The following is a 13,790-nucleotide window of genomic DNA, read 5'->3' as shown; positions in this document are numbered from 1 at the left end:
GGGCAGCTGTGGGATGGCGAGGGCCTTCAGAGTGCTGGCCACCTCGGCGATACACAGTAGGGCACTGCCCATCACGTTCTTCTCCTCCTCCAGTGACACCACGATCTCCACGGCCTGGTTCAGCACCGGTACAAACGCCTCCTTATGATCCGAGCCAAAACTGCGGCACAGCAGCTTGAGGCTGTAGAGGGCTGTCTGCCTGTTGATGGCCTGCTCCTCCTCCATGACTTTGCCATGACCACGTCCCACAATGGCCAGCAGGTCGACTTTCAGGTCCAGAAGCACTGCCACCTGGGGTGAGAGGTCAAGGGTCAGGACTACCCCCAACTACTCAAAACATACACACAGATTATCCCCAGTCTGTGTACTAACCTGCTCCTCCTGCCACTGGGTTTTCTGCTGCAGCTTGTTGTTGAGCAGCTCCATAGCCTTCCGCCTCACAGACGGCAGTTGGTTACCCATTAGGCCTCGCATCACCGTGATGAATGTATCCGTGGGCAACAGGGCGTTCACCTGGCAATCAAAACACAGAAAAAATAAACATAGGATCTCACAATGCAAACCTGGCTGTTTTTTTCCTAAATATTGTAACAACCTTGGCCTTTATTTTCTATGATTGAGAAGAGCACACGTCTTTCCGTCTCTGTGGCAGACTTACTTTGTCCAGGACATCGTAGGCCTTGTTGAGCAGAGCTCTCCAGAACTTGCCAGTTGGTTTGTCAGTGTTCTCCTCCACACAGCGAGCCACAGTGTGGATGTAGCAAAGGATCTCCTCCAGAAGACTTAACAGGACAACAGAACAACATTGTGATACAGGGATCATTTATAACATTCTATGATCTGCTTTTTATCTTACAGTCAGACAAATTGAAATCACCATTGAATTGTTTTTTACATTTTTGAATCACCAATTCCTTGCTCCACATGTTTGGTTAGTCTAAGTAAGCCTCACCTTTGCTGTAGCTTCTGCAGAGAATCCTCCACGATGTCACCGCACGCCGCAATCTGGAAGACACACACACACACGTTTAACAAAATACACTGATACATGACAGACGTTAAAACTAGTTTCATAGCATTTTCCCAGATCTGGTTTTGCTGTCTTGCCAATGGTGTCAACTGTCTTGCTAATAGTATTGGCAAGACAGCACAAACAGATCTGGGAACCAGGCTACAGTTGTATTACCATTCCCACAAAGCTGCCGGAAGCCAAGAGTTGGGCCATGAAGGAGACCGAGAGGAACTTGAAGTGGCGCAGCTCTTTGCTGCTGTGGGCCTCCATGTTGAAGATCAGCTCCTCTGCCTTCTCCTTCTCGGCTCCCTTGCCACGTGTTGGCCTCTTCACAGGTCCTGCACAAAACAAAAATGGAGTACGGTGTAAAAAAAAAAAAGAGTATCTGTCTTGATGTTAGCTTTGTTATATAAACCCACACAGGACTCCCAGCCTTCACAACAGACCAAATGCATTGCAGGTTTGTTGAGTTTCTCACCGTCCTCTTTGTCCTGCGGCAGAGCCATGAGATACTTCAGGATTTTTATGAGAGAGACGAGCTGTTCCTCCACCTCAAACTCACAGCACACTGAGATCCAGAACTCCACGTCCCTCTCCAACGCAGCATCCTGAGAAGAGACGGACAAACATGGCGGCTTAAAGCATTTCCTGAAGATTTTGCGCATAAAACCTAGAGCAAATTCCAAAGACACTTGTCAGAGGCCATAGACACACCTTCTAAAAACACACGTGCACACCTTATTAAGTAGTATATTCCATTCATTGTGTTGATATTTCAGTCAAGCCTTTTTGCACGGCCTACCTTATCTGTGGCGTTGGTCTGGGTAGCGTGCTGCTTGAACATGAGCAGCAGTAGGACCCAGAGGAAGCGGGCGGGCCCCAGGGTGGTCATCAGCTGGGACAGGATGGGCAGACGGCGGTGTTCGGGCACGTGGGGCAGTGCGTCGGCGAACACGTGCACGATGCGTGTCACCACCGCCTCCATGTGAGCGGTTGACTCGCCGTCGCCACTCTCATTGGCCTAGAAACAAGCAAAACAGACATGTGTTTTTCTGAAAAGTGGGAAGTAGAGAGAAACTCAGCAACCATGCCAAACCAGTGTGCAGGTTGCTCACACAATGCTTAAACATCCTTTAAAAAGAGAAAACCAACAACAATTGACGTCATAGCCCTTGTGATGAATGTCCTAGAGCTGAAATAACCGAGAGCCACTGACACGCGGCCCTCAGCTTTGGATCTCTAGTTTGATCTAGCATCCTTCCTTGTCCCAGAAGCTAACATTAGCAACTAGGGGGTTTACGAGAATGCACAAGACATTTGTTTTTGATTGGCATTTTACCACCCACATCTCCAGTGTTCATGTAATGCCAACCGAAACAACACATGATGAATTATTCACATTCGTAGCATATTAGATGAGTGGAAGTGAGACAATGGCCAGGCCAAAGTTGTCCTACATCACTGACCGCTTGTTGGTTGACTCACCTTGATGAGGGCAGGGATGACCGTCCGGACGGTCTTGTTGATGACCTGAAAGCTGTAGGTGTCGTCCAGACGCATGATGTTGGCACCCATGAAGGTGAAGATGGGCATGATGTTGTGCAGGACTTTTTCCTGGGAATGAATAGAAAGGGGGGGGGGGGGGGTCAAAGGTAATTGGAAACACACTTTAGATTGGAAACGGTTTCTGATGGTTTACAGATGGCTCTGTGATGGTTGCGAGATGATTCTTCGAGAGGTTAATTCCGTGACGGCTGAGAAATGGTTGTGTGACGGATGAGATATGGTTGTGTGATGAACGAGAGACTGCTTTTGAGATGGCTGAGAGATGACTGTGTACAGCACTCACAGGGAAGATACCAGCCACACTTCCCAGAAGGAGCAGTGCATGATGGTGGGTCTGGGGCATGTCGGACATCCTCACACACTGCACCACAACCTCCACGTTGAACTTGTCCTCATCCAGCACATCTGAGCGTGGAGGACAAACAGTCAGTCACACACATTTTAGAAAAACATTTTTTTTTTTATAATAATATATACATACACAGTGGGGGAAAAATGTATTTAGTCAGCCACCAATTGCGCAAGTTCACCCACTTAAAAAGATGAGAGGCCTGTCATTTTCATAGGTACACTTCAACTGTGACAGACAAAATGAGAATTCCCCCCCCCCCAGAAAATCACATTGTAGGATTTTTTATTAATTAATTTGCAAATTATGGTGGAAAATAAGTATTTGGTCAATAACAAAAGTTTCTCAGTACTTTGTTATATACCCTTTGTTGGCAATGACAAGAGGTCAAACGTTTTCTATAAGTCTTCACAAGGTTTTCACACACTGTTGCTGGTATTTTGGCCCATTCCTCCATGCAGATCTCCTCTAGAGCAGTGATGTTTTGGGGCTGTTGCTGGGGAACACAGACTTTCAACTCCCTCCAAAGATATTCTATGGGGTTGAGATCTGAAGACTAGCTTGGCCACTCCAGGACCTTGAAATGCTTCTTACGAAGCCACTCCTTCGTTGCCCGGGCTGTGTGTTTGGGATCATTGTCATGCTGAAAGACCCAGCCACGTTTCATCTTCAATGCCCTTGCTGATGGAAGGAGGTTTTCACTCAAAATCTCACGATACATGGCCCCATTCATTCTTTCCTTTACACGGATCAGTCGTCCTGGTCCCGTTGCAGAAAAACATCCCCAAAGCATGATGTTTCCACCCCCATGCTTCACAGTAGTTATGGTGTTCGTTGGATGCAACTCAGCATTCTTTGTCCTCCAAACACGACGAGTTGAGTTTTTACCAAAAAGCTCTATTTTGGTTTCATCTGACCATATGACATTCTCCCAATCTTCTTCTGGATCATCCAAATGCTCTCTAGCAAACTTCAGACGGGCCTGGACATGAACTGGCTTAAGCAGGGGGACACGTCTGGCACAGCAGGACTTGAGGTTTTGCAGGTCTACAATTTTGTTTCTGGTGTCCTTTGACAGCTCTTTGGTCTTGGCCATAGTGGAGTTTGGAGTGTGACTGTTTGAGGTTGTGGACAGGTGTCTTTTATACTGACAAGTTCAAACAGGTGCCATTAATACAGGTAACGAGTGGAGGACAGAGGAGCCTTTTAAAGAAGAAGTTACAGGTCTGTGAGAGCCAGAAATCTTGCTTGTTTGTAGGTGACCAAATACTTCATTTTCCACCATAATTTGCAAATAAACTAATTAAAAATCCTACAATGTGATTTTCTGGATTTTTTCCCCTCATTTCTTCAGTCATAGTTGAAGTGTACCTATGATGAAAATTATAGGCCTCTCATCTTTTTAAGTGGGAGAACTTGCACAATTGGTGGCTGACTAAATACTTTTTTGCCCCACTGTATAAAAAAAAAAAGTTTTTAGTCTTCTCACCTTTGCTGACGGGTCCTCCGTCAGGGGAGAGCTTCTGGCAGACGTTGAGCAGGCAGCCGAGGATAAGCTGCTTGGTGTACTCTAGGTTTCCTCGCTCCATGGTGGACGTCTCCAGACACCTGAGTGGCCAGAGAGGAACAACGTGTTTTTGCAGCGCATACTAAATAGTGCGCTGGTGTAGATAAGCGGGAACATGGTTGGCCTTGGTCAGGCTGAGGCTCAGAGAGTGTGCAGCTGGTTGTACCTGGAGAGCAGGCTGAAGAGAGCGGGCACCAGCGTCTGAGGTCTCTTCAGCTTCTTCTTGTGCTGCAGCAGCTCCAGGATGAGAGTCACCCTCTGCCAGGACACAGCGCCCTCTTTCGGTACTGCCTGAGGAGTGTCCTGGGCATTCCTATATAAAGCACAGAAACACAGTGGCTCAAGTCAAGTCCATCATTGCGGCTCCAAGTCAAATAGCATTTTAACCAATGAGGTGATTGAATCTAGTCTACAGCTTATTGTAATCAAATGTAGGCCAGTTAGAGTAGATGTTCCTCACCTCTGCAGCATCTTGCTCCTGCGGGTCTGCTGTACTGACACGGTGACTTTGGGCTTCTCTGCTGGGGCTAGCTCGTTAGCTACCAGCTCGCCGTCCACAGCAATCTAGTGAGAGGATAGCATTAGCATCTTGTGTGGTGGTAGTGAATGATGGCTTCCCTGTAGATACAGTATGCAGAGGTTCCTCCTCACCCCTTTGAAGACACTGCTGATGGTCTGGGCACAGACAGGACTCCTGCTCTCCACCAGCAAGTCAAACATCACCCCCAGGAGCCTCTGCTGGACCTTCTCATCTCCGAGGGCTGAGTAGAACGCCTTGGTGATCTGAGAATGAACATCAGGGTCATGTTCAGTAGGAGCAAACGGGAGAAAACATTTTGAAAAGGTAGATGGAAAATGAGGGTTGTCATTGTAGACGTTTCAAAACGCTTACATTTTTTTGTGCCCACTGAACATGACCCAGGCAATAGGCGGGTATTTTGACGGCACAGAAATGAGTAGCATACAGCCGTGGCATCATCCCAGAGTATGATCGTATGGATCTCAGTCAGGGAGAGCCGTGCTGCTACAGTAGCGTACCTGTTCCAGGGCGATGATCTGAAAGCAGGGGATATCAGGGTAGGGTTTAGACACCGTGCCTAGGGCCTTGATGAAGAGCTCCAGGCAGTCCTGGTCCTTCACCACGAGGGGGGCTGCCTGCTCGTTGTACTTCCCCAGGACCAGCTGCATGAGCAGGGCCTCGTCCTTTAGGACAGTGGGGTTCTCTGGCCCGCTCTGCTCCAGCAGGCGCTCCAGGACAGGCATTAGGACAGACAACACAGACTAAGAGGAGAAGAAAAAAAAAAGACAGGGATATAAAACATGGCTTTACAAAAAAATCTAATGCCCAGATAAGAGGTTTCACATTCCATCAAGGCCTTCTTATATTTCTGTTGTCATTCCCTGTCCACTCACCTCTCCATTGACCTCTCCCAGAGCCCTCAGTATGGTCTTGGCAGTGTAGGCAGGGCAGTTGGCCACCTGGACACCCAGCAGCAGCTCCTCCAACCCCACCAGCAGCTTCTTGTCCCGGGCCTTGCCTTTCCCTGTCCCTGTTACAGCCTCCTCATAGAGCTTCCCCAGGGCCTAGAGAAAAACACATTTGGATAGTGTGTGTAGAATAACATTCACTGTGAATTTAACATGACATAAATGTGCCCAAGTGTGTTTTATTTATATTTGATACGCAACGTTTCATTGAGGATACAAATGAGGTACGTGTGTGCGCGCCTCTCACCTGGCTGAGGTAAGTTGGGCCAGTGGTGAGCTCCTCGGTGGTCTTCAGCAGACTGTCTATGATGGGGTGGAAGGGAGAGCTATCCACCTGGGCTAGTGTCTGAAGGGTGGCTATGGCTGCCCTCCTCACCTCCCGGACAGGGGAGCTCAGACAGGCCAGCAGGGACAGCACAACTAGAGGGAAAACCATATTTAGAACTTTGTTAAACCATCACTACTCAATCCATTTGCTCGTAACTCCACTAATACCTTCTCCATTGTCCTACCAGGGCGTGATTGTTGAGACGTGGGTTTTTATTACATGGTCATATAAAGAGCAGGCAATAAGCTTTAATACACTACCATACAGTAGGAACAGTTCTCGTCCCATACAACTGATGGTAATTTTCAGACTACGCCAAACTCTATACATCAAATACAATTCTCCAGGCTACCTGGTGATGAGCCTGATGCCAGCAGTGTGAGGGTCTTCCCTGGCTGGGCGCTGAGGATGGCCCTGCCCACATAGAGGGCCTGGGTTTGCAAAATGGCATTGACCTTACAGTCCAGCTGGTCTCCTAGGTTACTGCCGTAACCCCACACCAGACTCAGGAACTTGAAGAGCTCCAGGGGATCACTCAGGTGGACCTGGGACAAATGGAGGGGGTTGAGGAATAGAATAATGTGGACAGAGTGAGGCAGTTGACAGTAAAACAAGATATTTCTTTCTCTTACCTACTTTCACAAAAACACTACCTTACATTTTAATGATTAAATAATGGTTCAATTGTAGCCTCCTTAGAGGAATGCTGGACTTTCCCTCTATTGAAGCTACGGAGTTGAAGCGTCAGTCTGTGCAACTGAAATCCATTGTGAAACATATCAAGATTCAGTACCTGAAAGAGCAGCTTCATCAGGGCCTTGAAGCTGGCTGCCATGTGCCCCTGGCCTGCCCCTGTGATGAGGACGTCAAACAGGCGACACAGCAACCGGAGGTAGCAGCAAGTGTTGGTGTCCAGCTTCTCTGGGTTCCACCATGTCTCACCTGATGGGCAACACAGACAGGAAGCAAGCAGTCCGTCAGCCTCTTTCCTTTTAACTCAGTGTGTGACAAAGTGACTAAAATAATTGGTGATAGCAGAGTCATAAACATAATGAAAAACAATATGTAGCCAATTGCTTTAAAATATATATAAAAAAAATTCATACTGCTGCTACTCGCTGTTTATTATCTATGCATCGTCACTTTACACCTACTTACATGTACATATTACCTCAACTAACCTGTATCCCCGCACATTGACAGTACCGGGACCCCTTGTATTTAGCCCCGTTATTGTTATTTTATTGTGTTACTTTTTTTATTTGATTTACTTTTGTTTATTTATTAAATATCTTCTTAACTACATTGTTGGTTAAGGGCTTGTAAGTAAGCATTTCACGGTAAGGTCTAAACCTGTTGTATTCGGCGCATGTGACAAATAAAAATCGGATTTGATCGACTTACCTTTGAAGGAAGTGTCATGGCACTTCAGGTTGGATATGAGCCCTCTGAGCAGTGACACCAGCAGCACCGCATACTCTGTATCCATGCTCTGCCCTGCCCTGAGCCTCTGCAGGTACTCTCCCAGCCCCACAGAGAAGGAGAAAGACAAACCCTCCTGCTGCTGGCAACACAACAGAAGAAAATAAGGTAAACCATTTCATACGGACTTCAACAGTCCAGAAAAGCATAGAGCGGGATAAGGAATCGCAGGATTTAAAAAATATATATATATACAAAGACAGAAAGTGAATATCACAAGAGACATGTCATTTATGTAGTTGTACAAACTGCCACTCCCTCTCACCGTAGGCATATCTTTCTGGGCGAGTTCCAGTATTGCAGGCTCCAGCAGGGAGTAGACACTCTGGGCTGTGTGGAGGTGCTGGGTCTCACTCATGTCCCCCAGGCCTTGCAGTAAGGTCTGGCTCAGCACCAAGAACGCTGCCCTCTCCCTCAGGCTGCCCCGCTGGACTGCTACCAGCCCAGCCAGCTTCTCCAGCTAGCAGACATGCAAATTAGGTGAAGGGTGAGTTGTTTTACTCGAGACCCTTTCAAATTGAACCCAACAAGTTCATCTAAATTCCTGGTGCCTAACCTAGTTAGCGAAGAGCTCTAAAAATCACTAGATCAGTGTAAGGAAAGGAACACCGTTTTGTTTTCATTGCACTTGGAATTCACTTAGAACTTGACTTAGAAAGGCCACCAAATGTTCACTAATCCACTCACAGCATTGCGTTTGGAGAAGGGGTCCATGTTAGACAGGTTCTTGGTCAGTGTTGAGATGAGATGCTGGTTGGCCAACCCAATGAAGTCCGGCTGAGAACACCTCTCCAACACGGCCTTGAGCGCTGTAGAGCAGAGGGGAGAGATAGGAAGTAGTTACAGTGCCGGCCCAATATATTGGCACCCTCCCACTTTTCTTAAATAATTTATTCTAAAATAAGTTTTTAGCTCTCGCCATAGGTTTTTTGATGCAATTCAGATCTGGACTCTTTGCTGGCCACTCCAGAACAGTCCAGCAGTTCTTCTTGAAACATTCCTGAGTACTGGTTGATGAGCGTTTGAGGTCATCGTCCTGCTGGAAGACCCACAACCTTCAATGGAGATCAGCTGATATGTATTGCCAGAGCTCTAACTTTGTTTCATTGGTTCACAGAACATTTCCACCAGGACTTAAGCTTGTTATGTGTTTTTTTTTTAAAGAAGTTCAATAAGGCTTCCTTGTGTCTCCTTCAGCAGTGGGTTCTTCCTATGTTTACCGGCAACCAAAATAAGCATTCAAACACCCTTCCTACACTCAAACATAGGGAAGATTCAAAAATTCTGCAGGGCTGCCTCTGGTACTGGGGGCCTCAAATGTGTGCAAGACATCATGAAATCAAAAGATTAATATGGTGTTTTGTATTGCAATGTTGAACATAATGTTCAAAAACTGTGTATCTGTTGGAAGGCTATGGATCTTCCAGCAGAACAACCCTAAACACACATCAAAAGAACCTTGGAATGGTTCAAGAAGAAACTCTGGGGTGTTCTGCAATGGCCAACAAAGAGTCCAGATCTGAATCACATCCATACCCTGTGGCAAGTGCTGAAAACAGCAGTTGGTGGAGGGAAACCCTCAAACATTGAACAATAAGGGCAGTTTGCTGCTGTAGAGTGGGCCAAATTGTCCAGTAGAAAAGTGCAGCAAACTCAATTGATGATTTCAAGAAGCATTTGTTAGCAGTTATCTTGGCCAATGGCTGTGCAACAAAGTACTAGCTCAGGGATGCCAATAATTTTGACCATGCATCTTTATTTTCTAAATAAAAATGGATAACTTAAGTTCCTTATTTAAGGAGAAATAGGGAATTAATTTAAGAAAAATGTGCAAGGGCGCCACTATATTTGGCCGGCACTGCATAGTACACATACCTTCTTATTCTCTGGAAGTAGACAATCCTAACAATCTGAATTTTGATTTAGATTAGTGGCATCAAGCTAGAGTATACGGGTATATATGATCTCTCTATTTACCAAAGTACCCTCCATAGCATTCTCAGTAAAGCGTTTGCAAGTGTTCTCAAAGACAAAAAAAGAAGACATTTATTGTGAAACCATTTTCTAATGCATTTACCATGGGCCCAGCCCTGAGTGAGGTTGTGCTGGGATATGATGGTGGACTGGGCCACACAGGTGGCCAGCTGGAGGTCTGGGGAGTCGGGCAGGGCCGAGGTGACCACAAGAAAGGGCAAAAGACCCCAGACGACACAAGTCTTAAGGTCAGAGTTCCCTTCAAGCAGTCTGGGTTCATCCAGAACCCTCACTGCCTCCTTCAACACTGGACACCTATGAGGAAGCACAAGCCATTTAATATCACACTACGGATTTGGAGTTATTTGGGGAATTTAAGTGCATTTCAAAGAACTGAAAACAGCATTAACCAGTTTCCAGCATTTGAGAGGTCGACACGTTGTAGCAGTGAGAGGAGACATGACACAGTGTCCTCTGGATCCAGGCGATCAACGTAGAGCTGTGGAGGGAAATATGATAAGTTAGGTTCAATCACTAGTAGATTCCAATATGAATGTGTTTGAAAGTCTCATGTTCCAGCCAGTTACCTCCAGGGCCTTCAAGGTTGCAGCCACCACCTCTGGGACGTCATCCTTCATACGCTCCAGCAGAGCCTCCTTCAGGAAGGCCTGGTCAAAACCCCCCTGTCCTGAGGTGACAATGCCCATCAGGTGTTCCACAGCCATCTGCCTCACAGAGGGGAGCGGGTGCTTTAGGCTCAACACGAGGGAGGTGTCAGAGTCCCCGAGGATCTGTAGCGCAAAAGAAAAGACAGCGGAGAGTAAGAAAACAAAAGGACACAGAATGGCTTTGAGGAGGTCGAGCTGATCTCCTTAGATCTCGGCCTAAGTGCAGCCTTCACCCGGAGCCTACCTGGTACTTGCCGCTGCTCATGGACAGGGAGATGAATTGGTGGAAGAGGTTCTTGTCCTCTGCGCTAGAGAGGTCACCCACATGGCCCTCAAGGACCATGTACAGAGCACCTGGGTACCTGCAACAACAGACATGTCAGTGTAATGAATATACACACAATGGAGTGGGAAGGAACGAGGACACAAGTGTGGGTACTGTGGTTCAGCAGCTGAGAGAATAACTTCAGTTTGGCTACTACCAATTGAAAGGGAAGCAATTGCAACAGTGATGTAAGTAGCACCCAATGAATGCCAAAAGGCCCAACTTACTTTGACTCAAACAGTCGGACTAATGGCAGCAAGCGCTGGTTGAGGGAAGTGACACCCTCAGCAGAGAGCAGACTCTGGGAGAGGTATTCCTCAAGTAGCATCTTTGCTACTGTGTTATCAAGACCACCCGACAGTGGAAGGCCTTGAAGGACAGACTCAAACAGGTTCCCATGGCGGGTGCTCTCTGAGGGCTCCTCAGTCTCCATCTCATCTATCAAACAAAAGACAACACTTTTATCTTTCATATTAAAGGGATTCAATGGCAATTTACATATGCATCCAGGTTAAAAAGCAAAGAGTCGGGTGCAGGTATACACTGCTACTCACCAGTGCCGGTGGTATTAACAGCATGAACCAGGTGAGGCAGCATGTAGCGTAATAAGGGACTGATGTCATGAACTGCAGCCATTGCCTGGAGGGAGGGGACTAAGGAAGTCACAGCACACAGCTGGCCAAAGGATCTAAAGGACAATTTTTAAATAAAACACAGAGAATGCCAATTAAGAAACACCAAACAATCCTAAGATGCTCTAAAATGACACACCCTCAAAGTGATGAAATTGTTTCAAAAAGTAAAATTCTTCCTATTCCACTTCTTCACTCACTTTGGGCCGACAGTGCCCTCCTTCTGGTTCTGCAGGAGGACGATGAGGCAGCCCAGGCCCTCTTTGGGCAGCACAGGCTCCTTGCACAGTGACTTGCTGATCTGCAGGGCCAGGATGTCCACCAGCTGGGCCTCCATCACCACTTTCACAGCCAGCTGGCACACTATCATGTAGGTGGCAGCCTTGTAGTCTGTCAAAGAGGACTTCAAACCCTGGAGACACAAAGGAAATGGTCAGCATGAGCTGAACAGTGTCCTCATGGTTTATTCCTCAACTTCAATAAAAAAAAAGTTTCTGTATCGGTGTCAACGCCTCAAAATAGAATGGTTTCTTATGAAGCTTAAATGCAGTATCTAACCTTCTGAACATAAGGCAGCAGCTTGGATATGATTGTGTCAGACACTTTCTCCACAGCATCCAAAGCCGGTACAATAGTGGAGGCATAAAAAGAGAAAATCACTCGAAGCTGGGCACAGTTGCCAGAATGTCCTGAATATCCCTGCAAAGAAAGTAGTCCAACAAAAACAGGTCAAGATGAGGCACTGTGCTTGATACCTGAGCATACATATAAGCTATATTGAGGTATAAGGCAGTATATTGGGTTTACCTTGATTGACTTTGTGACCAGGGTGCAGATGAAATCCATGAAGCCCAAGTCCTTGTAACAGTGAGTGATTAGGGTTCCTCTGGCCAAAGGAACTCCTGGTTTCTGTGAGGAAATCAACACATTGATGACATGCTGATTATAATGAAAAGTAACAACAAAATCTATCAACTTCCAATAGTTGTTATGCTCATAAAACATAGCTAGCTTCTATAGCAATTACCTGTAGCCCCTCAAGCCAATTCCATCGGTTAGTGGGGTCCTTTAACTTAAAGAGCTGAATGACTCTGACAAACACTTTAGTCTCGTGATAGGGCAAGGCACAGGCAAGCAGTGTGTCCACATTATACAGGTGGATGTGGAACCTGCAGGGATGAAAGAGAATAACAACCAATATTAACACAATGTCAATAAAACAAATTCAATATGAATAGGCTACATACAGTGAGCAATGAAAACAGCAGCTTAGACACATTTTGCAAATGTAAGCATAACACTTGATTGAAATGATATCCTGTAGATAGAAAAATGGGGGGAGGGGGGGCACCTGTGTACAAGCCACTCAATGCACTTCTGGGCAGGCTTGAGTAGAAAGTATGGGGACAGGCGTGTAAGAAACAGGGAGATGCCTGCGTCCAGTTTCTTGTTGACCTCCTTGGACTGGACACTGCGCTCCATGCCCACTGAGGCTTGGCTGAAGAGTGTCTCCTGGAACTCACTGAATGCAGGCTCGATGCCCATGAGTTCCTCGAGCCCTGTGCATCCTAAAATGCAAAAGAAAAGAGATGGTCAGGAAGAGCAGCTGAGAAGTTTAAACAGTAGTCATTTAGAAGACAACAAGCTGCAACAGTGAAGTCAAGACTGTCACCAGAAAGAACCATGTCAAACGTACCAAGTGCAAAGAAGGTGCTTCTATCCATTCTGGAGGCATCTTTAGGGTCGAACAGTAGGGATACAACCTCCCGACGAGTGAGCAGATTGGGGTCATTTTGTGGCAAGGCCAGGCGTTTCAACTGGTGGGCTAAAGATGTCATTGTTTAAGGTTCTCAAGATCTGTTGGGAGAGGCAATCATTATAACGTTACCTTTGACATTGTACTAAATATTTATAGTACTAGTTAGCGAACGTTGGCTAACTGTTAGCTAGCAATTTTTTGCCGGCTGCTAGCCCATAGTTCATAAACGTCCAGCTTTAACACCCGAAGCTATGCGCTACTACATTACTAGGGTCATTCTTCTGTAGATTTAAAAACACAACATAAGATAGATATAAAACATTATTATTGTAGAGTTAGTTATTACTGTACCTCGGGTCCACACTCCTACTTTCCCACACGTGCGTTTTCTCTGACCTCTCTGATGGTATTCAAATCCGGTTCACCACATGTACTTCAAAATAAAAGTGGCCAAACCGCAGCCCTTTCTATTTTTTTCAGTAAAAAAATGATATGCTGTTTTCAATGCAGTGAAATTACACAGCAGTCATTTTAGAGAGTTGAAATAACATAAAAAGCCTTTGTCAGTGATAAGAAAGCGAAAGTCCTCCAGCCCCCTCTGTTCAACTCCAGTCCACAGGGTGCCGGTAAAGCACCAGGG

The 13,790-nt window shown here is 46.3% G+C and overlaps 1 protein-coding gene and 1 non-coding gene across 3 annotated transcripts in view; both read right to left on the bottom strand.

The window, feature by feature from the left end:
- The window catches only part of heatr1 (HEAT repeat containing 1), a 23,361-nt gene extending 9,623 nt beyond the window's left edge, over positions 1–13,738 (bottom strand). The window contains exons 1-34 of one of the 2 annotated variants that reach the window (XM_020460380.2): positions 13,502–13,738; positions 13,088–13,248; positions 12,743–12,959; positions 12,419–12,560; positions 12,199–12,300; positions 11,950–12,090; positions 11,592–11,803; positions 11,314–11,447; positions 10,987–11,197; positions 10,679–10,796; positions 10,354–10,557; positions 10,177–10,265; positions 9,870–10,081; positions 8,480–8,601; positions 8,058–8,252; positions 7,715–7,874; positions 7,104–7,252; positions 6,663–6,855; positions 6,230–6,402; positions 5,908–6,078; positions 5,533–5,775; positions 5,146–5,277; positions 4,955–5,058; positions 4,661–4,807; positions 4,417–4,535; positions 2,862–2,983; positions 2,498–2,626; positions 1,815–2,033; positions 1,491–1,620; positions 1,187–1,350; positions 953–1,005; positions 659–782; positions 373–513; positions 1–291 (exon numbers count right to left, since the gene is read on the bottom strand). The exon at positions 1–291 is cut by the window's left edge and continues 2 nt beyond it. In XM_020460380.2, coding sequence (XP_020315969.1) covers positions 1–291; positions 373–513; positions 659–782; positions 953–1,005; positions 1,187–1,350; positions 1,491–1,620; positions 1,815–2,033; positions 2,498–2,626; positions 2,862–2,983; positions 4,417–4,535; positions 4,661–4,807; positions 4,955–5,058; positions 5,146–5,277; positions 5,533–5,775; positions 5,908–6,078; positions 6,230–6,402; positions 6,663–6,855; positions 7,104–7,252; positions 7,715–7,874; positions 8,058–8,252; positions 8,480–8,601; positions 9,870–10,081; positions 10,177–10,265; positions 10,354–10,557; positions 10,679–10,796; positions 10,987–11,197; positions 11,314–11,447; positions 11,592–11,803; positions 11,950–12,090; positions 12,199–12,300; positions 12,419–12,560; positions 12,743–12,959; positions 13,088–13,229 — 5,205 coding nt within the window. In that variant the 5' untranslated portion in view covers positions 13,230–13,248; positions 13,502–13,738. The remainder of the gene's footprint in view (positions 292–372; positions 514–658; positions 783–952; positions 1,006–1,186; positions 1,351–1,490; positions 1,621–1,814; positions 2,034–2,497; positions 2,627–2,861; positions 2,984–4,416; positions 4,536–4,660; positions 4,808–4,954; positions 5,059–5,145; positions 5,278–5,532; positions 5,776–5,907; positions 6,079–6,229; positions 6,403–6,662; positions 6,856–7,103; positions 7,253–7,714; positions 7,875–8,057; positions 8,253–8,479; positions 8,602–9,869; positions 10,082–10,176; positions 10,266–10,353; positions 10,558–10,678; positions 10,797–10,986; positions 11,198–11,313; positions 11,448–11,591; positions 11,804–11,949; positions 12,091–12,198; positions 12,301–12,418; positions 12,561–12,742; positions 12,960–13,087; positions 13,249–13,501) is intronic. The other variant, XM_020460381.2, reaches the window with a different exon arrangement.
- On the bottom strand, positions 2,192–2,322 carry LOC116357532 (small nucleolar RNA SNORA14). The gene has a single exon (XR_004205553.1). It is a non-coding gene; the product is annotated as a small nucleolar RNA SNORA14 (small nucleolar RNA).
- Positions 13,739–13,790: the final 52 nt, after the last annotated feature.

The sequence above is a fragment of the Oncorhynchus kisutch genome, linkage group LG25, assembly GCF_002021735.2.
Source record: "Oncorhynchus kisutch isolate 150728-3 linkage group LG25, Okis_V2, whole genome shotgun sequence".
NCBI classification, from domain to species: Eukaryota; Metazoa; Chordata; class Actinopteri; order Salmoniformes; family Salmonidae; genus Oncorhynchus; species Oncorhynchus kisutch.
The sequence above is the reverse complement of the archived record's forward strand: the minus strand, read 5'-3'. Positions and strand labels throughout refer to the sequence as shown.